Source organism: Cordyceps fumosorosea (assembly GCF_001636725.1).
Source record: "Cordyceps fumosorosea ARSEF 2679 chromosome Unknown scaffold_29, whole genome shotgun sequence".
Taxonomy (NCBI): Eukaryota; Fungi; Ascomycota; class Sordariomycetes; order Hypocreales; family Cordycipitaceae; genus Cordyceps; species Cordyceps fumosorosea.
In genome coordinates this window covers 192,020-213,512 of record NW_017387329.1, presented here as the reverse complement: position 1 = coordinate 213,512, position 21,493 = coordinate 192,020, and the positions used below count along the sequence as shown (strand labels likewise).

The 21,493-nt window shown below is 53.9% G+C and overlaps 9 protein-coding genes across 9 annotated transcripts; 4 read left to right on the top strand and 5 right to left on the bottom strand.

The window, feature by feature from the left end:
* Positions 1–1,624: 1,624 nt before the first annotated feature.
* ISF_08384 (hypothetical protein) lies at positions 1,625–1,936 on the top strand (the record flags this gene model as incomplete). Its single annotated transcript, XM_018851987.1, has 1 exon — positions 1,625–1,936. The coding sequence occupies one exon, from the start codon at positions 1,625–1,627 to the stop codon at positions 1,934–1,936; it is 312 nt and encodes a 103-aa protein (XP_018700884.1).
* Positions 1,937–3,573: 1,637 nt separating this feature from the next.
* Positions 3,574–4,449, bottom strand: ISF_08383 (hypothetical protein; the record flags this gene model as incomplete). The annotated part of the gene is made up of 1 exon (XM_018851986.1): positions 3,574–4,449. The coding sequence occupies one exon, from the start codon at positions 4,447–4,449 to the stop codon at positions 3,574–3,576; it is 876 nt and encodes a 291-aa protein (XP_018700883.1).
* Positions 4,450–6,655: 2,206 nt separating this feature from the next.
* ISF_08382 (heat shock protein 70) lies at positions 6,656–9,219 on the bottom strand (the record flags this gene model as incomplete). The annotated part of the gene is made up of 5 exons (XM_018851985.1): positions 6,656–7,208; positions 7,584–8,488; positions 8,548–8,713; positions 8,772–8,949; positions 9,177–9,219. 5 exons carry the CDS (start codon positions 9,217–9,219, stop codon positions 6,656–6,658), a joined length of 1,845 nt encoding a protein of 614 aa, XP_018700882.1.
* A 394-nt stretch (positions 9,220–9,613) lies between these two features.
* ISF_08381 (NAD(P)-binding domain protein) lies at positions 9,614–10,842 on the bottom strand (the record flags this gene model as incomplete). The annotated part of the gene is made up of 4 exons (XM_018851984.1): positions 9,614–10,437; positions 10,483–10,674; positions 10,750–10,763; positions 10,823–10,842. 4 exons carry the CDS (start codon positions 10,840–10,842, stop codon positions 9,614–9,616), a joined length of 1,050 nt encoding a protein of 349 aa, XP_018700881.1.
* Positions 10,843–11,440: 598 nt separating this feature from the next.
* On the top strand, positions 11,441–11,873 carry ISF_08380 (hypothetical protein; the record flags this gene model as incomplete). Its single annotated transcript, XM_018851983.1, has 3 exons — positions 11,441–11,534; positions 11,622–11,691; positions 11,756–11,873. The coding sequence occupies 3 exons, from the start codon at positions 11,441–11,443 to the stop codon at positions 11,871–11,873; spliced, it is 282 nt and encodes a 93-aa protein (XP_018700880.1).
* A 178-nt stretch (positions 11,874–12,051) lies between these two features.
* Positions 12,052–12,545, bottom strand: ISF_08379 (hypothetical protein; the record flags this gene model as incomplete). The annotated part of the gene is made up of 2 exons (XM_018851982.1): positions 12,052–12,257; positions 12,311–12,545. The coding sequence occupies 2 exons, from the start codon at positions 12,543–12,545 to the stop codon at positions 12,052–12,054; spliced, it is 441 nt and encodes a 146-aa protein (XP_018700879.1).
* Positions 12,546–13,100: 555 nt separating this feature from the next.
* Positions 13,101–14,192, bottom strand: ISF_08378 (hypothetical protein; the record flags this gene model as incomplete). Its single annotated transcript, XM_018851981.1, has 2 exons — positions 13,101–13,642; positions 13,694–14,192. The coding sequence occupies 2 exons, from the start codon at positions 14,190–14,192 to the stop codon at positions 13,101–13,103; spliced, it is 1,041 nt and encodes a 346-aa protein (XP_018700878.1).
* A 2,343-nt stretch (positions 14,193–16,535) lies between these two features.
* ISF_08377 (F-box domain containing protein) lies at positions 16,536–18,578 on the top strand (the record flags this gene model as incomplete). The annotated part of the gene is made up of 3 exons (XM_018851980.1): positions 16,536–16,614; positions 16,701–17,423; positions 17,476–18,578. 3 exons carry the CDS (start codon positions 16,536–16,538, stop codon positions 18,576–18,578), a joined length of 1,905 nt encoding a protein of 634 aa, XP_018700877.1.
* Positions 18,579–19,680: 1,102 nt separating this feature from the next.
* Positions 19,681–21,126, top strand: ISF_08376 (hypothetical protein; the record flags this gene model as incomplete). Its single annotated transcript, XM_018851979.1, has 1 exon — positions 19,681–21,126. One exon carries the CDS (start codon positions 19,681–19,683, stop codon positions 21,124–21,126), a length of 1,446 nt encoding a protein of 481 aa, XP_018700876.1.
* Positions 21,127–21,493: the final 367 nt, after the last annotated feature.

The following is a 21,493-nucleotide window of genomic DNA, read 5'->3' as shown; positions in this document are numbered from 1 at the left end:
ACGGGCTCAATATCGGTATTGATGACCCCTCGGCGTTGGGTTGTCAAGAGACCGGGCCGCTTGCTGTGTTTGGAGTTCCTTGTTCGCTGCAACGGCAGATCTTAGGTACTATCTGGCCATCCGCACCCACTCATCCGAAAGAATCTCTGGTAGCTTGTCGGAAATTTGCCAGTCACATCACATACTTCTCTGAGAATCAAAACACGCACTAACAATGGAAGCATACGATGGAAGTTGTGAGTCGTGAGCCTTGGATACTGATCAAGCTTATGAAATGACACTAACACGTGCCAGTTGCTGGACGACTGCGCCTCTCAAAGTTTACGGAGACTTGGGCCAAGGATGCCCATAGTCTGCCAACGAACTCGGATGGACATCGAAATAGGGATCGCTCGATCTCGTTCTCGAACTAGCGTGGGCACGGCGGCCCCAAACGGACACCCGATATCAGCGGCCAGACAACTTGGAAGCAGAGCAGATGAGGTGCTCGTACAACGGGAGACTCGACTTATGGTCACATATCACGGATTACAGACCACAAACAACAGAATATGCTTGGCGCAGAGGCACTAGAACCGACCCGCACCGACATGCTGAGAATGCGCACATGCTGGCGCGCGCTCCGGCAAGTGCCATGGGAGTAACCGATGCGCCTATATGTGGCCTGGTATGACACTTTATGGCAGTGGAGAACATGTTGTGGTTGTGGAGAGATAGCTCGGTACTCGGGCATAAAGCGTTGCATCGACCAGCAAGAAGCGTTTCCACCCGAAATCTCGAAAAAACTCATCTACAGACAAGGCCAAGGCACTATCCGTTGGATTCCGGCGCGGTGGAAGATGCCATTGGATGAGCGACTTTACACGTCATGGGATGGTGGGAAGGCACGAGCAAGAAAAATGGGCGGGCTGGCCAATGGTTGTCGGTGCGACGCACGTGTTTAATGGGTGATTTATACCTTTTTTTTTTCTCTTCCATGTGCCGTTGAGACTGAGCTCTGAGCCGTCGCCGCCCGCGATTGGCGTGTTCTGGCGAGCATTTTCGTGCCCTGTCAGGATGGCCACGTACCTGGAGCAGCCACAAGAATTAGTTACCATTGGCATGCACAAAAAAGAGAGAGAGGGGGTGTGCCTTTGGTCCGTTGGAGAACCCCAGGTTTTTATTACATTCCGCCGTGGCTAGCGTCCAGATACACACGTTGTGCCGGGGCTGGCACATCTGGTCAGCAGCATTACCCCCCGTCCCTTGTCTACACGGGTTACGGGTACCACGGCCCTTGCAAATCCCATGTCATGTCTGACGCAACCGAAGAAAGACTAAACTCATTATTACTCCACGGTTTCAGCATTGCTGTGGGTGTGGAAAAAGAAGCTTGTGTAACTGGATGAGCATAAAAGGACGTGCATGTCCCCCATTCTGGTCCATGGGAAGTCTCAATCTTTTCATTTCTACACCAAGCAAGGCTCTTCATCTTTTGGTTTCGATACCTTCAGTCTCCTCATCTACATTTGAGTTGTCCCAAATTTACCAGCTTTCTACAACGCAGCCACTGCCCAGACTCCCCATCTACACACGCTATACCACCATATCCTTCACCACTTGCCCTTGATATACACATCCCAAGATGTCTTCCAGCCAGAATCAGTTCCTCATCCTCTCTCCTGAGATCCGGTCCGCGACCGTCCCGGCTGCGACGGCTCCGCGATTCCTCTCCCTCGCGCCGGACGTGTCGGACTCGCACCCCCGCGCCCAGCGCACCCGCGCCGACAGCGACGCCTCCTCGTCGACCGCGTCGGCCAGCAGCCCGACGCTCTCGGCCGTGGACGCCGCCGTGCCCGTCGCCAACACGCGCGTCCTCAAGCTCAGCCCGGTGCACTGGGGCGCGCACGTCGAGGACCACCAGGCCGACTACCACGACCTGGTCCAGTCTGAGTGAAGCGGTGGTGTGTGACGCCTTGCCGACTCCTCCCCGGATGCATGGACGAGTCATGGGAGGGGAGGAGTCCCGGCAGATGGGAGAAGCGCCTGCAAGATTTGCGTGCCAGGTTAAAAACAAAAAAACAAGTTTAATACAACCTTAACCAAGGGTTGTGTTTTGTCTGAGACAGCTGCATCCCGGCGTGGTCGCTGCGGAAAGAGATGACTTCTACGGATAATATTTGTGTGTTTTTTTTTTTTTTTTTTTTTTTTTTTTTTTTTCTATACCTTGATCTTCTTGGCTTGTTTTATAAATTTCTTTGTTTTTAAAAGCAGGCAAAAAAAAATTGATAGCATCACATGTCTGGGAGATGAGCTGGCACAAAAGAAGCCCAGAAACAGAATGAATAAATTTAGCATCTTGGAAAAGCAACAACAGCGTTTCATCACCGTGCACACCCACATCATTACTCGCAATCGAATCAGATTCATCTCAACAACGTGGTGCCCGCGAGACGCCTCCTCACCTTTCAGTTGGGCCCTTGCTTGCCACGGCCGCTAGGGTTGTACCGAAAGCCATGGGCGACCAGGGCCCATGGAGTCCGTGAGAGGGACAACGACCCCTGGCTGTACTTGCCTCTTTGTTTTGCGGACAAGTCCAGCAGGAATTCGTGCAGATTACGGAGTAACTAGTTAGTGGTCTAGATGTCCATAATCTTCACCATGTGACCCGTTTCTTGGCGCCCATTTTTCTGCTCTCGGAGCGGTGTGAAGGACGTGCCGCCTGTCTTCTCTTGGGGAGGGGGAAAGGGGAACCGGGGGGTTTGTAATGCAACTGAAAAACAGACGGGGAGAGGAGCTTTCCGATTCGTCATTTTGCTGACAAGATTTATGCCAGAGCTGGCCCTTCGTATTAACGTTAATAAGCTAGAGTTAGATCGCCAAGCAGATGGCAGATTCCGCCCGCCGAAACGATGGTGCCTGCGACAGCTTATTTTTAGTCAGGTTTATTTTATCTGCCAAGGCCCTACAGATGACACCGCACGCGGTGAGGCAACTGTGCTATTCTGAAAAATAATAATCATGTCCTACAGTCGGCGTGTATCTGCGGATTGGGTCATTCAGCATCATGGTGTCGCATAAAGAAACGTCGACTCGCATCTGCTTACCTGGCTCGAGCGCCAGATCTGACGAGATTAGTGTGTCTGTCCCCTCGGAAAGGAAAAGTCGCCACCCCTGTCGCACGGCTGCGTAAGCTTCTTTTTTGTCTCGTCTGCATTTGTCTCGCACTAACGAGTAATAAGAGCCCCTCCCATTACTGTGCCCCCCCTCCGCCAGATTCCAGGCCAAATTTTGTTTGACTCGAGCCCGCCAAGATACCTGACTGAGCACGACCAACCTTGGCAGACCGGGGTTCATACATAGGTGGGAAGGGTCTCTTGTTTCACTGATAAGCCAGTCAAACAAGCTGTAAAGGTACTCGTGGCAATGTATAGGGTGTAGTTCCCAGACGCCAGACGGATAGGCCTCATACGTGCCTCGGACTGTGTGTCACCCCAAGTGACGTGACTATGCGTCTCCCAAACCAGGGCGCAAGATGTGACCGAATAAAAGTCGAGCGGCTGCATTCCCTTTACCTATAATTCGTAGCTATTTTCAGATCCGGCCAAGATGAGGGGTGGGGGCTGCCTCTGAGTGTCGCGCTGCCGTGTTGACTCCCTCAGGATCCAACACCTCTCGCACAATAGCTCGCCAGTCAACCTCAGCGACAGGAGGGCATTTTGCCCCCCGCCTATCACTCCGCAACCCCTTCTTGTGGTACTTGCACCAAGCAGGTGGGTGCCCTCCCGTCAAGAGGAGTCGCGACGACTCGAGGTCCGGATCCGCCAACGCCTGGAAGAAGCCTTTCAGCGGCGGCCTCGTAAACATGGCCGCATCTCGGCTTAACAGTTGGTTGCCTCCCAGCCTGGTCTCGGATGCTTGATACAGCAGCGTGATGCTCAGCGAAGCAAGGCTCCCGGCGAGGATCATGTCGGAGAGCACCGGGGTGACGGCTCGGTCGATCCATCCGCGGTGGCGTCCCACCTCCAGCACGAAATTACGCACTCTTCGCCGCGCCGAGGGCGTCACGAACAGCCGCAGCTTGCCCATCTCGCGCTGCCGCTCCTGCTCCGCGGCTAACGCGCCGTCCGCCGCAGCGCCATCACGTAAACCCGTCCACGCCTCGCCGAGTGTGGTAGCTTCTTCGTGGCAGTGCGCCTGCAACATCTTGCTCTGGAGCGCGCCGTGCCGTCCGGACACGATGGCCAGCTTGAACGTGTTGAGGCTGTACAGCATCGGGCAGGCTATGGCGTGCAGCTGCGGATGCACGAGCAGGACCAGCCGCGCCGTCTCCAGCCGCGCGTTCAGGTCTCCGTGGTCCGGGCAGGGACACAGCTCGATGGGCGCGTCGATCTTCAGCAGAGGTGTCAAGATGAGCGCGATGACGTCGACGGGGAGATCGAGCAGAGTTGTAGGCTGACCGCCTGTCATGGCTGACGAGCCCCCGAGAGCACGGCGGAGAGGCTGTAAAAGGACTGTAGCTTCGTCATTTCCATCAGCATGAGGCTACCACAAGATTGTGTGAGAAAAGGGTCCACTTTTTGTTCACTGAAGAGCCAAAGGCGTATCTACTGCATACGATTCTGGTAGGTATTAAATATGAATAGATGTAGGGCAGAAATAAAAGAAATACATCTACAAAATAGATAAAGTTTATAGGAAAGATAGTAAAGATAGGAAGGGTAAGAAAGTAGGTTGATTCCTCTATGCCTACGGTCCAGGCCCTGTCTTGTTAGTGACCGATCCGATGCACTTAACGCTACCGCCGTCACTGCGCCGTTTGCCCTCACCGGTCCTCCGAGTCATCCCTTTGAATGTCCAAAGACTCCGGGGCAGTCACTCATGAGGACGATAACTAATAACAGCATAAACTGTTTAAGTTACCTCGGTTTTTAGCGGTACTTTTTAACACACTACTGTTTCTGTCCCCAATTACCGATGTGTACACGAAGATTCGGGTAATGATCCCTGTGTTTCTATACTAACACTGTATGTCCTGGCTAGTATGTAATAACCTCTATCATCATACTCTAATTTCCTCTTGCCCCGAGATTGTTTCGACTTATTCCTTAATCTCACGTCCCGTGTCTGATATTATAAACTTTAAGCCATAGTACTGGATGTTAGTAGGAGATAAAAAGAAAAGTCTAAGCGAGTCATCGTCCCAGTCGTCGTCGTCAAACCATCCGGCCCTAATTGTCGTGAGAGCCGGTCCTTTAGTCCCGATTGTTGCAAACGCCTACATAAGTCAATTGTGTCGGTTAATAGGTTAGAAGTTTGTCTTTCGCCAGGAACTCCATCACGCATTGGTCCACTCTGCGTTAAGGCAGGCTCTGGGTCCTCGGAGAGGTATCCATCAATGCGGCAGTCAGCGAGAATCGCGCAGGCGATACGCGCTGTTTCGTGATGGATGCCAAACCGTTGAATGGCTGTCTGTGTGTCTTTGGGAATGATATCGAGTGCTGGTAGTACGAGGATAGTATTAGAGTTGTCCGAGTATCCAGGATGACAACTGATCTGGGCTTCTTCATTCAAAACCCGCCAGCATGGTGGTTAGCATTCGCGGCGGCGGAACTACCCCCGAACGGCATTGTTGGCGTTATTAGCATTAGTGGCATTGTCGACAGTGTTGGCATTATTGGTAACGCTGGTATTGTTCGCGGGAGCCGTAGAAGCAACAGGTGAGAAAAGTGCATGTGAGCAAGCATGCGCTGCTCCAATGTCAGCTTCGATTCGGGTATGACGGGGAGAGTACTCAGGTTGGGGGCTTCACGCATTCGTCAACACGTGCGAGAGCGTCCGCGTCAGACCAGAGGAGAGTAGCAACAAACAACCCTTCGATAAGCCTCTTCTTCCCTCCTGCATAACAAGATTCACAATCAACAGAATCAGACCTAACACAGTCTCTTGTGTGCAAACACTCTAAGTAATGCCCAATCATCACCTTGTGCAACCAAGACCTTGTATCACGGCTGCACAATGATGTTCGGCAACCCTGCGCTCTGTAATAAACGGGCTCGGTTGATGTGAAGGCCAAGTTGGCGCTGTCGTAGCGGGTTCATCAGCACTGGTCGCCGCACTGCCAACCTCCACTCGCAGCGCACCTGCTTCCCCTTCCTTGCAAGCATCTACAATACGACATTAGAAATTCCAGGAAGCAATACGCTTGTAGTTTGATTGAACAAATAAAATTCGTATTTTGGCCATTCTACCGAGTCTATTCATAATTTGCAAGTCGTGACTTGCTCCACTGCTCGTCATCAGGCCCGCCGGCTCAAGCACTTTGGGCTCCCGGTTCCTGGAACAACGCAGCATAACAATCTTCCCCTCGTAGAAGCCATGTCGCCCCCAGACAGAAAAAAAGGAAAATACGAAACCCGTTTTTCTTTTGCTTGCTTCCCATGGTTCCCGGGTCAAACAACCATCACCCACACTCTGTTGAACTTTTTTCGTTATATAAAATCGACATTTGGTAAAACCGACATCAAGACGCGGCAGAAATGACATCCCAAGATTTTCCTTGAACACCTGGTCCGTTTCAGCGCTTCATACAAAAAAACAGCTCTTTGCTCCCCTCAGCATTCATTAAACCAGCCAGTGACATGTGCTGCCAATGGACTGAGCTGAGCGAAGACATTTATCGGGAGGTCATGGCCTTGGTGACAAGGCGCTTGAGGGTAAGCTCCTGCTTCTTGAGGTCGTCGGCAGAGGAGTCGCCAAGCTCGAGAGCAGCCATAGCATCGCTCATGGCGGCCTCGATCTTCTCCTTCTGGCCACGCTTCATCTTGAGGGACAGAGTCTGGTCAGAGACAATCTCCTCGACGCGGCCAATGTAAGACTCAAGCTGCTGCTTGGCCTCGAAGCGCTTGCTGAAAGCCTCATCGTTGCTCTTGAAAGCCTCGGCATCGCTGACCATCTTCTCAATCTCGGCAGTGGAGAGCTTGCCGACAGAGTTGCTGATGGTGATGTTGGCGCTGCGGCCAGAGGTCTTCTCAGTGGCGGTGACCTTCAGGATACCGTTCACGTCGACCTCGAAGACACACTCAAGAACAGCCTCACCAGCACGCATGGGAGGGATGGGAGCCAGGGTGAATTCACCGAGAGAGGTGTTGTCCTCGCAATTGACACGCTCACCCTGGAAAACGGGGAACTGGACGGTCTGCTGGTTGTCGGCAACAGTAGTGAAGGTCCTGTAATAGAATTATTAGTCTTTTGTAGGGAAATAGTCTATGCAACCTGATAATTACAAACAGTACGACGCTGGCTGTTGTGGAAAAAGTCAAGCAGGTAAGGAAAAATGGATGGCAAACACTCTCCAGCGCTCCTTGTTGCAAATTGTCTTGTGTGGGGAAGAGAGTGTCAAGTAAAGCAACGTGTGTCAGGGGCCATGAGGCGATATGACCACACTTGTGGTCGCCAGCTCAGTTGGGTGAAAATTCAGAATCAAGAGACATGAGAAACAGAGCCAGATTCACCAACAATCACAAGAGTGTGCAGGAAACGAAATCCCAAAAAAATGAAAAGGAAATCCAAGAAACGAAAACAGACAAGTAAATGTCACTAACCTCTTCTTGATGCTGGGCACCGTGGTACCGCGTGGCACCACAGGAGCAAAGATGTTGCCCTCCATAGCGACACCGAGGGAAAGAGGAACGACGTCGAGAAGCAGCAGGTCGGCGGCATCGGACTCAGCAGCCTTGCCAGTCAACAGACCAGCCTGGACGGCGGCACCGTAGGCGACGGCCTCATCAGGGTTGATGCTCTTCTCGAGCTTCTTACCACCGAAGAACTCAGAGAGGAGCTTCTGGATCTTGGGGATACGGGTAGAGCCACCGACAAGGACAATCTCGTCAACCTTGGCCTTGTCGAGGCCAGAGTCCTTGATGACCTGAGCGACAGGCTCAATGGTGCCGGCAAAAGCCTTGGCGTTGAGCTCCTCGAAACGGGCACGGGTGATGGTGGTGGTGAAGTCGGCGCCGTCGAAGAGAGAGTCAATCTCAATGGTGGCCTGAGCGCCGGAGGAGAGGGTACGCTTGGCGCGCTCGCAAGCAGTGCGGAGACGACGGAGAGCACGGGGGTCGTTGCTCAGGTCTTTCTTGGCCTTGCGGAGAAAGTCCTTCTTGCAGTGCTCAAGGAGGTTGGTGTCGAAGTCCTGACCACCAAGATGGGTGTCACCAGCGGTGGCCTTGACGGTGAAGACACCGCCCTGGATGTTCAGGAGAGAGACATCGAAAGTACCACCACCGAGATCGTAGATGAGAACGTTGCGCTCCTTCTCAGACTTGCCAGCACCGAGACCATAAGCAATGGCGGCGGCGGTAGGCTCGTTGATGATACGGAGGACGTTGAGGCCAGCAATGGCACCAGCATCCTTGGTAGCCTGACGCTGGTTGTCGTTGAAGTAGGCGGGGACAGTGATGACGGCCTTCTCAACCTTCTTGCCAAGCTTGGTCTCGGCAATCTCCTTCATCTGTAGTGGGCGTTAGACGGCTGCGGGTGCGAAAGCCGAGGTAATACAGTGAAACGCACCTTAAGGAGAACCATGGCAGAAATCTCCTGGGCGGAGAAGGACTTCTTCTCGCCGAGGTAGTCGACCTCAATCTTGGGGGTACCGTCGTCGTCAAGGACCTTGAAGGGCCAAGACTCAATGTCCTTCTTGACGGTAGGGTCATCGAAGCGGCGACCAATGAGACGCCTGGACAGCATCAGCAACTGCACGATGTAGAGATATAAGCCGCAGGGTTAAAACTCACTTGGCATCGAAGACGGTGTTGCGGGGGTTCATGGCAGCATTGTTCTTAGCAGCCTCACCGATCAGACGCTCCTTCTCGGTGAAGGAGACGAAGGAAGGGGTGGTGAAGGAACCCTGCTCGTTGGCAATGATTTCGACATTGCTGCCCTCGTAGATGGCAACGCAGGAGTAGGTGGTACCTGTGGAACGGCGAAAGAATTAGCATTCAAATTCTGCAACTGTTTTTTGGTCGTGCTCGTCTTTGCAATCGTGCGGTCGCGGTCGGCCCGTGGAAAATCATGCAGGCTGGCCGCCACCGGCGCAGAATTTTTGCGCATCCATTGGCGGCGGCCACAACGCACAAAAAAGAGCGTCCGCATTATTGCAAGCGAGGAGGGGCAATGAGAGAGCATCGTTCGGCACATACCCAGATCGATACCAACGGCACCGTCGTAAACTTCGTCAGCCATTTTGTATTGAGGTGTTTGCAATGCCCGTATGTGAAGTCTTGAAGAGGATGGGAGGATGCAAGAAGAAGAGGAGCCTAGAAGACAAGGACGTGGGGTTACGGTGAAAGAAATTCAACAAGCCCGCCACCAAAATTTTCGTGCAGGCCCAAAGAATAATTTTCGGGGCCCTTTTTTTTTCTCAAGAGAAAAAAAGAGCGGGGCTGTTAAAATAGTTGGCCAGCAACAGAGTGGCGCTAGTCAAATCTAGGAATGGCGCATTCGCCTGAGAATTTCCTCGCACACCTTATCTTATCGATTAATTTTTACGCCAATCTGCAGACAATTGCTCAATTGATTCCTGTGACCTGAATAACTCGCTCTCTTTATTCGCCATCGGTTTTACTTGTGCCATTTTTTACGCTTTATCTGCCTTGAGACCCAGCGCCTTGGCCTGGTCAGCAACCGTCGCCGCAATGGTAGACTTGAGATCGGCCCCTTTGGGCTTCCATCCCAGGTACTTGGCGGCGCGCTGCGGAATCCCCTTGGAGTTTCGACCAAAGCTGGGTGCGGAAGGGCCTGCCACGCTGCCGGCCTCCTTCAAGCTGACCGTCTTTGTCTTTGCCCCGGACAGGTATCCCTTCTTGGCCGCCTCATCCAGAATCCACTGCGCCACCTCGGACCAGCGATGAACCCCGTTCGACGCGAAGAAGTAGCCGTGCAGGCCAAAGATCTCCGGGTTGTTGTTCTTGCTTGGATCCTGGGTAGCATCGAGGAGCTTCAGGAACAAGTCGGCGAGGTCGTCGATGTACACATTGTCCCATTCCGTCTCGCCCTTGCCGATGACCGGTGCGTAGCCTTCCTTGAGGGTGGCCCTGCTCAGAGCAGGCACCTGGATGCTCCGCGTATTGACGGGCCCGGAGCCCTCTCCGTAAATCGTGGGAGGGCATACAATGGCAATCTTGACGGCGTCCGAGATGGTGTCCTGGACCAGGATGTCGACATTCCGGTGGTGGGCGCTGTCGGGCAGCGTCACGAGACGCTCTACGTCGTCAACGTCGCGGTATGTCTGCTCTGGCAGCGGCGGCTCGCCTTCGCGACCATTCTTCTGGTCATACCAAGTCAGGATCGAGGTTCCGCAGAGATGAATCCAAAAGCCGGGGTTTTCTGGAGTGTGGCCTTGTTCGAGACCCATGGCAATGGCCGTCGCGCCAGGAACATTGTCTGAAGAGTCTGCCGTGTCTGCTACCCGTCAGTCCTGGAAATCTTCTGGATCATGCAACGTACGGATTACAACATCGGTTTTGGAAACCGCATCCAGCAACGTCTCGGTGTCTTCCAGCGCGCCATAGACAAAGTTGACGTTGGGGTACTTGGCCTTGATTGGCTTGGCGCGGTCCTCGTTCCTCACGTAGATGGTGTATTCGTAATCCGGGTGCGCTCTGTAGATGTAGTCAAGCACAGTGCCACCAATGTAGCCTGCGGAGAATCAAATGTCAGACTATTGTAATGCCAATAGTGATGGCATCTTGAGGCGCCGGAGCCCCGCCCTACCTGTTGCGCCGGTTCTGGAGCCATTTGTTAGCAGGACGAGTGTAAGAGATGGTGAACGGTCTTTAGTTCATACAGGAAGACTTTAACAGCCATGGTAGCTGCATTCAAGAGACAAGATCCTTTCACTGTGGTCGTTAACTGAGGGGTGAAAAGTGACGCTTTCGATGAGCTACTTCAGAAGGTTATAGGTTCAAGTCATCATTGACGGGTCCAGAGCTTCCCCGCCAGCCTGTGCCCAACTTGGTACTGAGCGAACGAACCCTTCCAGTTATGTACTGTACCTCACACAGTGCACAGGCCCGATAATAATGGCCGTAAATAGTTAGCTCGCGTCGATCTCAGTGTCGGCGCGTAAAGTTAGCCGATTATAATAGATTCAATCGAGCTTTACATACTGAGGAGATACGAGCCTATTTTGATGGGCGTACAGGCATGCATTTCTGCATCTTGTACGAATTATCTTCGCGAATCTTCTTCAGCCGAGCCAGCATGGGTGTCTCATTCACTTGGGCAAGGATTCACAGTGCAGCTCAATTTAACCCCGCCCGCTCATTCTAAATGCTTGCGCCCCCTCCTCCGAGCGCCTTCAGAAATTCACAGCCTCTTTGTGCTGCTCAATCCTCCGCACTGTGATTAAGTTCCTATTCTTCAGATAATACCCACGTCCCATATCCCTCTTCAAAACCCAAACATGTCCAAGGACAGCTCTTCCGGCACCACACCCGAAAGTTCCAGCTCCGGCACCGAGGCCGGTGGCTTCACGTACAAGAGCCACGGCACCAACAGTCAGGTATGATGACGCAGAAACTACCTACAGCCTTGCAACCTCCTCATTAGGCCTGATGACTGACCAGAGCGAACGGATTTACTAGGCAACCACTACTGCGCGCGCGACTACGGTGCGGACGCCACAAACTCCAACACGTATCACTATTCCAACAGGTTGGGAGGACCACATCTAGACGCACATATGGCTGCATTAGCAGTCGCTAACGTACGGTGATAGGGATGGCTCGTACTACTACTCGAACCCCAATGGAAGCACGTATTACAACAACGGCCAGGGAACAGCCACATACACCAGAGCGTCTGGTGAGAAAAGAACCTACAAGACCGACAAGTAAAAGATTATCTGGGATCGTCTCCTAGACACGCCCCTTGATTGGGCAGTGATGACCTATACAAGTGCCACGTTCTGTCATTGGGCGAGCGTGAGATGAACGGCGTGTGAAGGTATCAGTGACATGTTGCATGTTCGGTATAGTCTAGCTATGGTAACTGACTGGTTCTTGTCCGCCATACTTATTCGATAAACTGAAGCTCAACGTAGTTGTCACTGATATCGTCGCCGACCGTGACATTCGCGCTGTACACCTTGGTGCCGATACCACCCGTAGCGCCATAGGCGCCGAAGATGGCTGCGCGTAGACCAACCTTGCCCTTGCGGCCCCAAGTCCAGTCTGGAACCGTCATGTTTCTCGTAAAAGGCGCAGCTGGCATGGTCCCATCTAGAAGTGTCAGCGCGATACGATCAAGAGCGGCCAGTCAGAATGCAACTTACCCTGTAGGTAGATTGATGAGACTGGCGTGCCGATGACAGTGCTGGGGGCTTTTGGGTTGATCCCAAGGCCAAAGGTAATGCTGGTCTGGTAGGTGCTAGACTGGTCAATGTTGTTGACGAGCTTCACTGGGATGCTACGGCCTACGGCAATCGTCTCGGGAACTTGAATGGAGATGATGGAAGCTGCAGCGCCGGAAGCAAAGGCCGAAGCGGCCACAGCAGAAGTAGACTTCATTTTAGCTAGATTGAAGAAGGGGGTTTTAAAGTGAGGAAACGACAGGAAAATTTCAGCCAATATCATTGGCTGCGGGCTACTCTTTATAATTGATGTCTGCAGCCGGGGACGGGTTGCATTAGATGGCGGGTCCATTAAGAGGCAAACTCGTATGAACCTGCGGCCCTTTTCGCAATAGAGAAAAGCTACCCGAGTTTGGAACCAATGAAATTGAGCGTCCATGCAATAAGATGCATTGTGCTACAAAGTCAGCGCTCTACTTGGCAGGTCCTTTCGAAATCATGGCACTAGCATTGGTAATCTCCTGCTTTGGCAGCGCTGGCAATCGGGGAGCCACTCAGCCGCAGCCGGACAGAAAGAGCATCGTGTATGTATGTAGGTCTCCGAGCGGGTGGGGGAAAAAGTCGTTGTTGATACAAAGTGTAAATTGTTGCTACATAAATCTCGGCCAACATTCGCCAAATCAAACCCAGAGTCGCCTGCCTCGTGTCAGATCCTATACAACATTGGTACAAGTTTCTTGCCCTTGGGAAGAAACGAATCTCCGCACGTGGTTTACTGTTCGACAGAAAAGTAAACGGCCAAAATAATGACCAGACACATGTATGCGGCGAGCTCCGCAAACAGCACGCGCTTCAGAACCGTCCTCTGCCGGACGGTAAAGTGCCCTATCTCGCCATGCGTGCACCAGCTTGTGGTCGAGTTGAACGCGCCGTAGAGGGCAATGAGACCAGCCACGGGAAAAACCACGCTCAACAGCACTACCGAGACAAATACCGCCGACAGGCGCTTCTCACAGTCTTGGGCGTAGCGTCTTCGAAATAGAATGTCGGCCCGCGCAGACTCCATGAGGCGCGTTTCCGATGCGGAAAAGAGGGACTGTTTGAGCTGCGGCGGGCTGTCTTTCGCTCTGCGCTCTCTGGTCGAGGCTGAGAATCCACGCAGTCGCAGCAGTTTCGGGGCAACTTGCCGAAACTCCTCGTCGGCCGAATCCCAGTACGAGGAACGCGGGTCGGGGATCTTGAGGACCTGAGACCGCCGCTGACCACCGAGGAGCAGCAACGAGGAGATGCGTTCGATGGACTCGTTTGACAGACCTAATGAATTGTTAGCTTCTTCAATGGTACAGAGAATGGGGTCGCACCCACCATAGCTGCGTGGAGAGCCCCAGAGGGAGTATGTAGGACTCGGCTTTTCGAGCCGGTCGCGGCTACTGCCCATTTGGCTATGAGGAAAGAGAACAGAGCGAGGTGTGCGAGGACTGTTGGTGGATGAAACTGTACTGCGCTTTTCAGAATGTGCCCTGGTTACGAACGATATTGCTGGGTCGGTGTGATCTTCTTCACCGCGCTGAATACGAATCTTTTGGAGTTTTGCAGCCTCAGGTAGGCTGATGAGCGGGAATGGGAGACGCGGGATACCGACGCTGCCGTTGGCAATGTCCGTGGGAGGATCCTCTGTAAAAAGTACTCTCTGGGGATCTCTTGACTCAAATCCCTGCCAGTGGTTGGCACTCCCAAAGAATTCCGAAGACGCAGTCGAATCCAAGCTGTCGAAGCTGCCGTTGAACTGTCTCATCTCGAACGCCTGGGCACCGCGCTCTCGAGACGTGGTAATACCATCGAGAGAGCTGGAAACGCGGCGCATTGCCGCCTGTAGTCGACTTTGCGTCGACTTTCGCGCACCGGGTTTTTGACCAGTGGCATACCCAGGCCCAGCAGTAAACGACACCGGAGGGTGGCGACTTGAACCGCAATAGTCATAGCTGACGGTGTCGGACACATCGGCAATGCTGCTGCCATTCCCCACGTGCGTCTGGAGCTGGTGTGATCTTTGCCGGGAGAAGAGATGATCCGTCGATACAGTTTCCCAGTCACCCTCATGGGCGTTTGGGGGACCCTCCCGAAGTCGTAACCCAGGCTTTGCTGGAGAGGGCTCGACTGTGGGAGGGCGGTGAGTTGGAGACGGTGTGGTCGATTGAATGGGGACTTTGACACAGTTGTCGACTTTCTAAGCCGATGCAACTGCATCTGCGTTGTAGAACGACCGAGCATGATGCTCCTGAATATCCCTGAGGTGTCCCGTAGAAGGACCGGTGAAACTGACGCGGCGTCGATACCCAGATGCCGCCTCCAATGTGAGCAGTGCGCGGCTCACATCTCGCTCCGCGGACGGGCTGAGGAATAGCGAGCGACAGGTACTGGTCTCTGACCCATGCGCACCAATGGTGGATGCTTTCGAGTATGAAGAGGTCAAATTCCCGCGTGAGTCTCTGTCTAGCAATGTTGTTGCGGGCCGCACGTGTTGCCCATAATGGTGAGTGGGTGAGGAGTTCCCATGGTTCAGTTCATCAAAGCTACCATGGCTCGCGTCGCTATAGGTGCTCAACATCGAGCGGAAGGAACTGTCTCGTGTAAGCTTTGCCTGCCCCGAGTATGGCTCGAGAAGAAGCCCCGAGGAGCCAGAGCTTGGCATTGTGTTTCGCCTCTGTGGAGTGGGACGGAGAGCGTGTTCTTGATTTGAGCTTCTCGTCGGAGACAGCACCAGAGTGATTGTTCGTTGGTTATTGAAGCGAGTTCGGGGAGTTGTAGGCATGGTGTTTGTGTTTTTGGGAAGCGAATAACATTCATCGTAGTCGACTTCAGTTTCCCAGCCGGAGCTGGAGCCTTTTATATTCATCCTTGATCAATTGGTGCGGTCTGAATCACCCCAGGGGAGGTTGAACAAGGCGGGTCAATGTTGGACAAAGTCTCCCAGTTCCTGATTTTTCGATGTTGTGTATTGTAGTGTCACTTGAAGCTGTGGTGGGTAGTCCAGAAAAGGATTGACCGACTGATAAAAGTCAACGATTGAGAATGTAGTTTCAGCGAGGCCGCAGCGTTGTCGTTCCAGCAGACTTGACTATGTCCAACGATGATGACACTGAGACGCGGGGCGCGTCCCAATAACAAACACGAAAAAAGTGCGTTTTCGTTGATGAGTTGGCGGCCGGCAAACCCTCATCATTGTTGATCCGATCCAAGTTGCGGCGACAAGCGAGTTCTAACGGGGCTGGCAGCTGGCAGTTGGCAACGTGACGCGGCACGGACGGGCCTTGCAAACCGACTAGGTTCCTGTGAATCTGTCTGGGCTAATTGCTAAATTAACACACATGTAATACGAAAAGGTTGTCACAGCTGGCTTCATGGGTTTGCTACTGCAAGTGTAACCAACAAGTCAGCAGAAACGCCGAGATCGTCAATTGGGCCTGGTGTGCCATCCCTGTGCAACGCCAACTCGCTTCCCGCCTCGCTTTTTACCAATCACCACAAGCCGTTTGAACCCGTTGAAACATCCGAACCCGTTGAGCAGCGCTGACGTTGCGGAAAAATACGAGAAGCCGAAACGAGCACACATGCACCAGCATACCCAAGCCATGTTAGACCGGGCAAGGCCGCCTGGTGAGGCTGCGAGGAGGCCAAGTGGCGTCAAGTTGCGCAGGCGACGGCGACGACTCTTTGCATGGCTGGGCCTCAGTTGTGTTGATTGCGCCCTGAGGCATTCGATGATGCCTGTTCCTGTGTATCCGCTCCTTTTTTGTCAGCCTAGTTGCGATTTTGGAATAGCGGGATAGTCTCGGCCCAGAATCTTACTGTCAATGTTCGGCGACCCGACGAACTGTACGTAGGCCTCCTGGGCTGGGGTTGGCGGCACGGGCGGCTTGGCTGCTACCTACATACTTGGCCACATCTACCAGGTTACCTGTGTGTATGTAAATAGATTTACCTAGGTAGGTACCTATATGCATGCAAGTCGGGCTTCCATATAGTCCGTCAGCTCGTTACAATTAGAGTGCTACATGCCAGCACCACAGCGGGTACCTGACACCCCCCCGCCAAAGCGGCGGACGCAGGTGCTCTTTTGAGGCACGTTATCCTTTCATTCTCCCTCTTCACAAACTCGCCTGCCAATCGGGCCCAATTCAACAATTGCACGCTGAACGCGGGCAAAATGCGAAATGGGCCGCGAGGACAGGCCACACACAGCTGGGATGAGCTGCCGGACGAGATCTTATTGCAGATCATTGCCTGTAGGTCCCCCGCTTCAGCCTCGTTGGCGTAACCGGGAAGAATACAGGTGCGACGAAAGATGCTGATGTCAGGAAAACGCATACAGACCTTGAGCCATATCACATTACACGCCTGCAGCTAGTTTCGCGCAAATTGCAGGAGCTTTGCCTGGATGACGAGCTGTGGAAGCAGCATTGCTTCGACGACTCGCCGTGGTATCTTCAGCTCCTGAGCAGACGCGGCTCTGCTCCCACTTTCTTCGGCCTCGCCACTGACGGCTACGGCGTGCAAGACGGGGCGCACGACGTGCAAGATGTTGTATCCCCGACCGAAAGTCCAGATCGAGTCGTCCTACCGCCCGTACCGACGACGGTCGATAGCAAACACCGCAGATGGCAGCGGATACAAGACCTGGCGAACTGGGACCCGTCCTTCCCAACCGAACGAGTATCGTGGTGCGATGAATACATTCAGCGCTATGCACCAGCCTGTATATCATGGCTGCAAACGCCGCGTATGCGAGACCGTGGAATGGAGGCAATAATCGAATCGCGTGGCGTCGCTTTGTACCATCCGCACGACGGCAACGATGGAGATGGGACAATGCTGGCTGTATCTCCACTCGATGATGGATCTGTCTGCCTCTGGGATATTAAGGGCACGCGAGGTAAACAGGGAAGCATAATTGGGCGTAGTAAGCCGGACATACTTTTCATCGACGGGCCAAGCGGCCAGAACCAGCGACGGTCGAAGCGAATTGACACGGGGGTGACCGAGTGTGTTAGCGTCGGCCACCGAAACAATAGAGCCTTCTTTGCCGTCCAGAGTCGTGAGTGCTTTTGCTAGCTTGCAATCAATGTATCTTACTGAACGAAGGATAGATCTTATCGAGGTCGACCTGCACTGCCTCGAAGTTGTAAGCCGCCAATCGTTTGAATGGTCAATTACAACCATGTCTGCTGCCAACGAGGGCCTGCCTCTCACCGTCGGGACGTCCCTCGGCATTCATTTGCATGATTCTCGGGCGCGGAGTATGATCGCGAGCGATTCATCCGAGCGAATTGAATGGAACGGGTCGGATGTCTACAAATCTATTTTCGATCCTAGGCCGCTCCCTCCATATGCGTCGCTGTCGCAGCCAACGCCGATCAGCATTCTGCATCTTCCAAAACCCGGCTCGCACAGTCAGATTTCAGATGATATCTATGTTTCTGGAAGGTTCACCAACATTTTACACTATGATCGGCGCAAGTTTCCAGCCATTGTCGGGTCAATATATTCGGGCGGCTTGATCAAGAGTTTGGCTGCTGTACCATATCCATATTCGACGGTCGACTATGAAGTCCGGCGGCAAGGCGAGTTTCCCGTGGAGCAAATATCGCGAATTAAAAGGACCAACGGCGGTGTTACCATGGTTGCTGGCGGCGCGTACAAGCTGAAAGGATCCCTTGAGATGTACGGGTTGAGCTCGGCTGTCCATTCAAACGAACGGGCAACATTGCAAAATGCATCAATGAAGAATCGGCAAACGGCTGCCTCGTCGACGATCCTCTCGCTCACGACGCACGGAACCAGGATTGCCTTTTCAGATGGTAGCGGGCTGATCAAGTGGTTTGAGAGAGATGGCGTTACGGAATGCCGGCGACATAAAATCGGATCGTGCGACGCCAAGGAAAATAATCTCTTTGCCAGCAGTGAACGGGGCGAGATTGCGCGCAAGATTGTGTCGACAAAGTCGTGTGCGGGTCAGGATGGACTGAATAACAAGAACAACAACATACTATTTTGGACGGGCGAGAGGCTTGGGATGCTGAGCTTCACGACAGCGCCAATGTACCAATCTGAGGACTTTGAAGAAAAGAACGAAGAGGCGGCAGTGGAGGACGAGAAGCGGCAGCGGTATGCTGACAAGATGCGTGAGGCACTCGAGAGACAGACGGATGAGATACGACTCATGAGTCGCTTCGGCCACGGCCCAGCATAATGATGGTGGCCAAGACCCAAAGTGATAGCCGGGCAGAATATGGCCCGGACAAGGCATGCCACGTATATAATGACGAAAATAGCTGAGACGACGCATGAATACGAATTAAATGATTGATCCTATGGAATTAGAGGTCCAGAAACGTATTTCGCTCATGGTTGTTGCGTAGCGCCACTGATGCCCAAGGATGATTAGGCTCAGCTTGGGCTCGTGGGTGCTGTGGTTCATCATCACGATGGTAGCCTATCGCTCGGGAACATGATGCTGCAAGGAGTCACGATGGCGGGAGCCAAGACGAAAAAGAGGTTTGCGGAAGGGGAACAGGGAAGATAGAGTCGTCGGTTTACAGGGCAGGGCTCCGATTCGGCGATTGGAAAAAGCAAAATAGCAAATTTGCCATCAACGAGAACGGGCGGCGAGGGCGGACCGCTTCCGAGCTCACCCTACCAGGCTGGGGCGGCTGCTGCAGGAATGGCCCAAGGGCGCCCAACGTGTCAGTCAGTCAGTCAGTCAGTCAGTGTGAGATACTACCCAGGTAGGTAGGTAGCTATTCGGCTGGTAATGCCAGTAAGGATACCTAGGTAAGGATTTGTTTCTAGTACATAAATAAGGTAATGGCTCTTGACTGATAAATGACCGGGGGCAGTGCTGGGGTCTTGTCACGGCGATCCAAAACATTTTTTTTTCCCTCGGAGTCCTTCCTCTTCGACGTCAGATTCCGTTGTATGAACATATTTCCTCTTTCCGCGCGACAGTACGGATACAAATACACCATCATCTGCCCATCCCGCCCCCCGCATCGCCGGATCTGGTGTGACAGACCAGATCAATTTATCTGGTCGTCGTTTGCCGCCGTCCCATCGCCGCCCTCACATCACCTGCTCCAACCTTTGTCACACCACACCGCTCGCCCGATCCAGCCAGCGGGCGCATCTCCTGCTACACTCCTTCACCATCCCGCGCGCTTGCCGTCGCCAACCTCGCTCTTTTCCGCTTTCCCTAGACCGCTCCAATTTCCTTGATTTTTCTACTTTTTCCCCTTCATTTTCATTTTCTTGTCCCCTACATACCTCTCTCGGCCATCAACGCTGGAGCCTGCACCATGTCCTTCTGGGTTCTTGGTGCTGGCGCCGGTGGTCCGCCTGACGAGAGCCACACCTGGCATCCACATCATCACCATCACCAAGACAGTCACCATCACCAAGACAGTCACAATCACCAAGACAGTCACAATCACTCGTACAACTACAGGGGCAAGGCGTTCCAGTCGCCGCCCTTTGACCAGGATCAGATCTACCACCACCAGCACGCAAACAGATATAGCTTCGACGCCCATCATCGGCACTCCTACACTCACGCCGACTACACCCCAAAACAAGCCGCACCCTCCATCCACATCAAGAATCTCGCCTTCCTTGTCATTCGTGAGGAACACCCCGATAGCCCGCCGCCGGAGACATGCGACGCGCGCTCGGGGCCCCCCAACGATGGCAGCCTCACCAAGGCGCTCCCGCCACAGCCGCCCCCGCCGTTGGAGCGCACCGAGTCTGGGCTTCCCATCGCGGACTCACCTGCGCATGAGGACGACGACGACGAGGACAGCGATCATGGCGGGTGTCTCCTCGACGACCTAGCCGCCGCCCAACTCGTGCGCGACCACGTCGCCAGCTTCCAGCGGCGCTGCCCGGACTCGCAATCCGGACGCATCCTCCGCGCGCTCATCAAACCCAAGAACGAACGCCCACGGCCCTCGTCCCGGAGCCGACGACCGCAGGACGCGGGGGTGCCAGAGGCGGCGTCGGCGTCGTTCCCCCTCGACAACGACGCCCTGCGCAGCGTCTTCTCCGCCGCCAACGAGCTCTTCTTCGCTAACCGGCTCGCGCGGCGCGTCGCCTGGGACTGGAGCCACCCGGGCAGCGCGCAGTACCAGAGCGCCGTGGTCGGCACCACGGCGCTGCGCCGCTGCGCGCACCTCGGCGGCTGGGAGACGCTCATCGTGCTGTCCTCGCCGGTGCTGCGCGACACGCGCTACAACCGCCGTCTGCTGCTGTCCACGTTCCTGCACGAGATGATCCACAGCTTCCTGTTCGTGACCTGCGGCCGCAAGGCGGGCCGGCAGGGCGGCCACACGGAGGGGTTCCGCCAGATCGCCGAGGTCATCGATGCGTGGGTCGGGAGGGAGCACCTGCGGCTGAGCGACATGCAGGCCGACTTGCAGTACTTTGAGGACGGCACACCCGTTCCGGCGACGCCGTGCATGGGGTACCACCAGATGATGGGGGATGGCGGCGGCGGGGGACAGGAGCAGGCGGCGGCGCCGAGGGCGGTTCCGGCATGGCAGCTGGACAATGAACGGAACGTGTGGCCGCATAATACCGGCGGCGGCGGTGGTGGTGGCGGCGATGCCACGGGGCATGGCATGTACTTGAATGAACCCGTGTTGCCGCCGCCGCCCCAGTTTCGACACCCGAATGACGGCGCGTGGCAGTGGTACGAGAGGGAGGGCTTCGAGTCCCGTGACGGACCGGTCCTCGGCATGCATTATTAGGATTTTCTTTTGGCTATTCTCCCTTTTACTTGGTTATGTCGCATTTTGTACACTTGGGTGGAAAGCGAGCATTGCTATGGCGTTTTTGGAAAATTTGCTAAACTCTTCTTGATCCAAATTCTTTCTTCATCCAACAAAGGAACGAATATACGTGATAATGATGACGCTTTCATGCGTTGCATAGCCTATGGGGGTTAAGAGCTGAGTGACGAGTGAAACAGCTAGAATTATTGCTATGCATCGTCATTCGCGTAGGACCCCCGGGTTGTGGCTCGGTTTTCCAAATGCTGCCCTCGTAGGAGCAATCAACGCCTAATGATTCTGGTAGAAGTAGTACAAATTTGAAGAAAGCAACCAAGCCACCTGT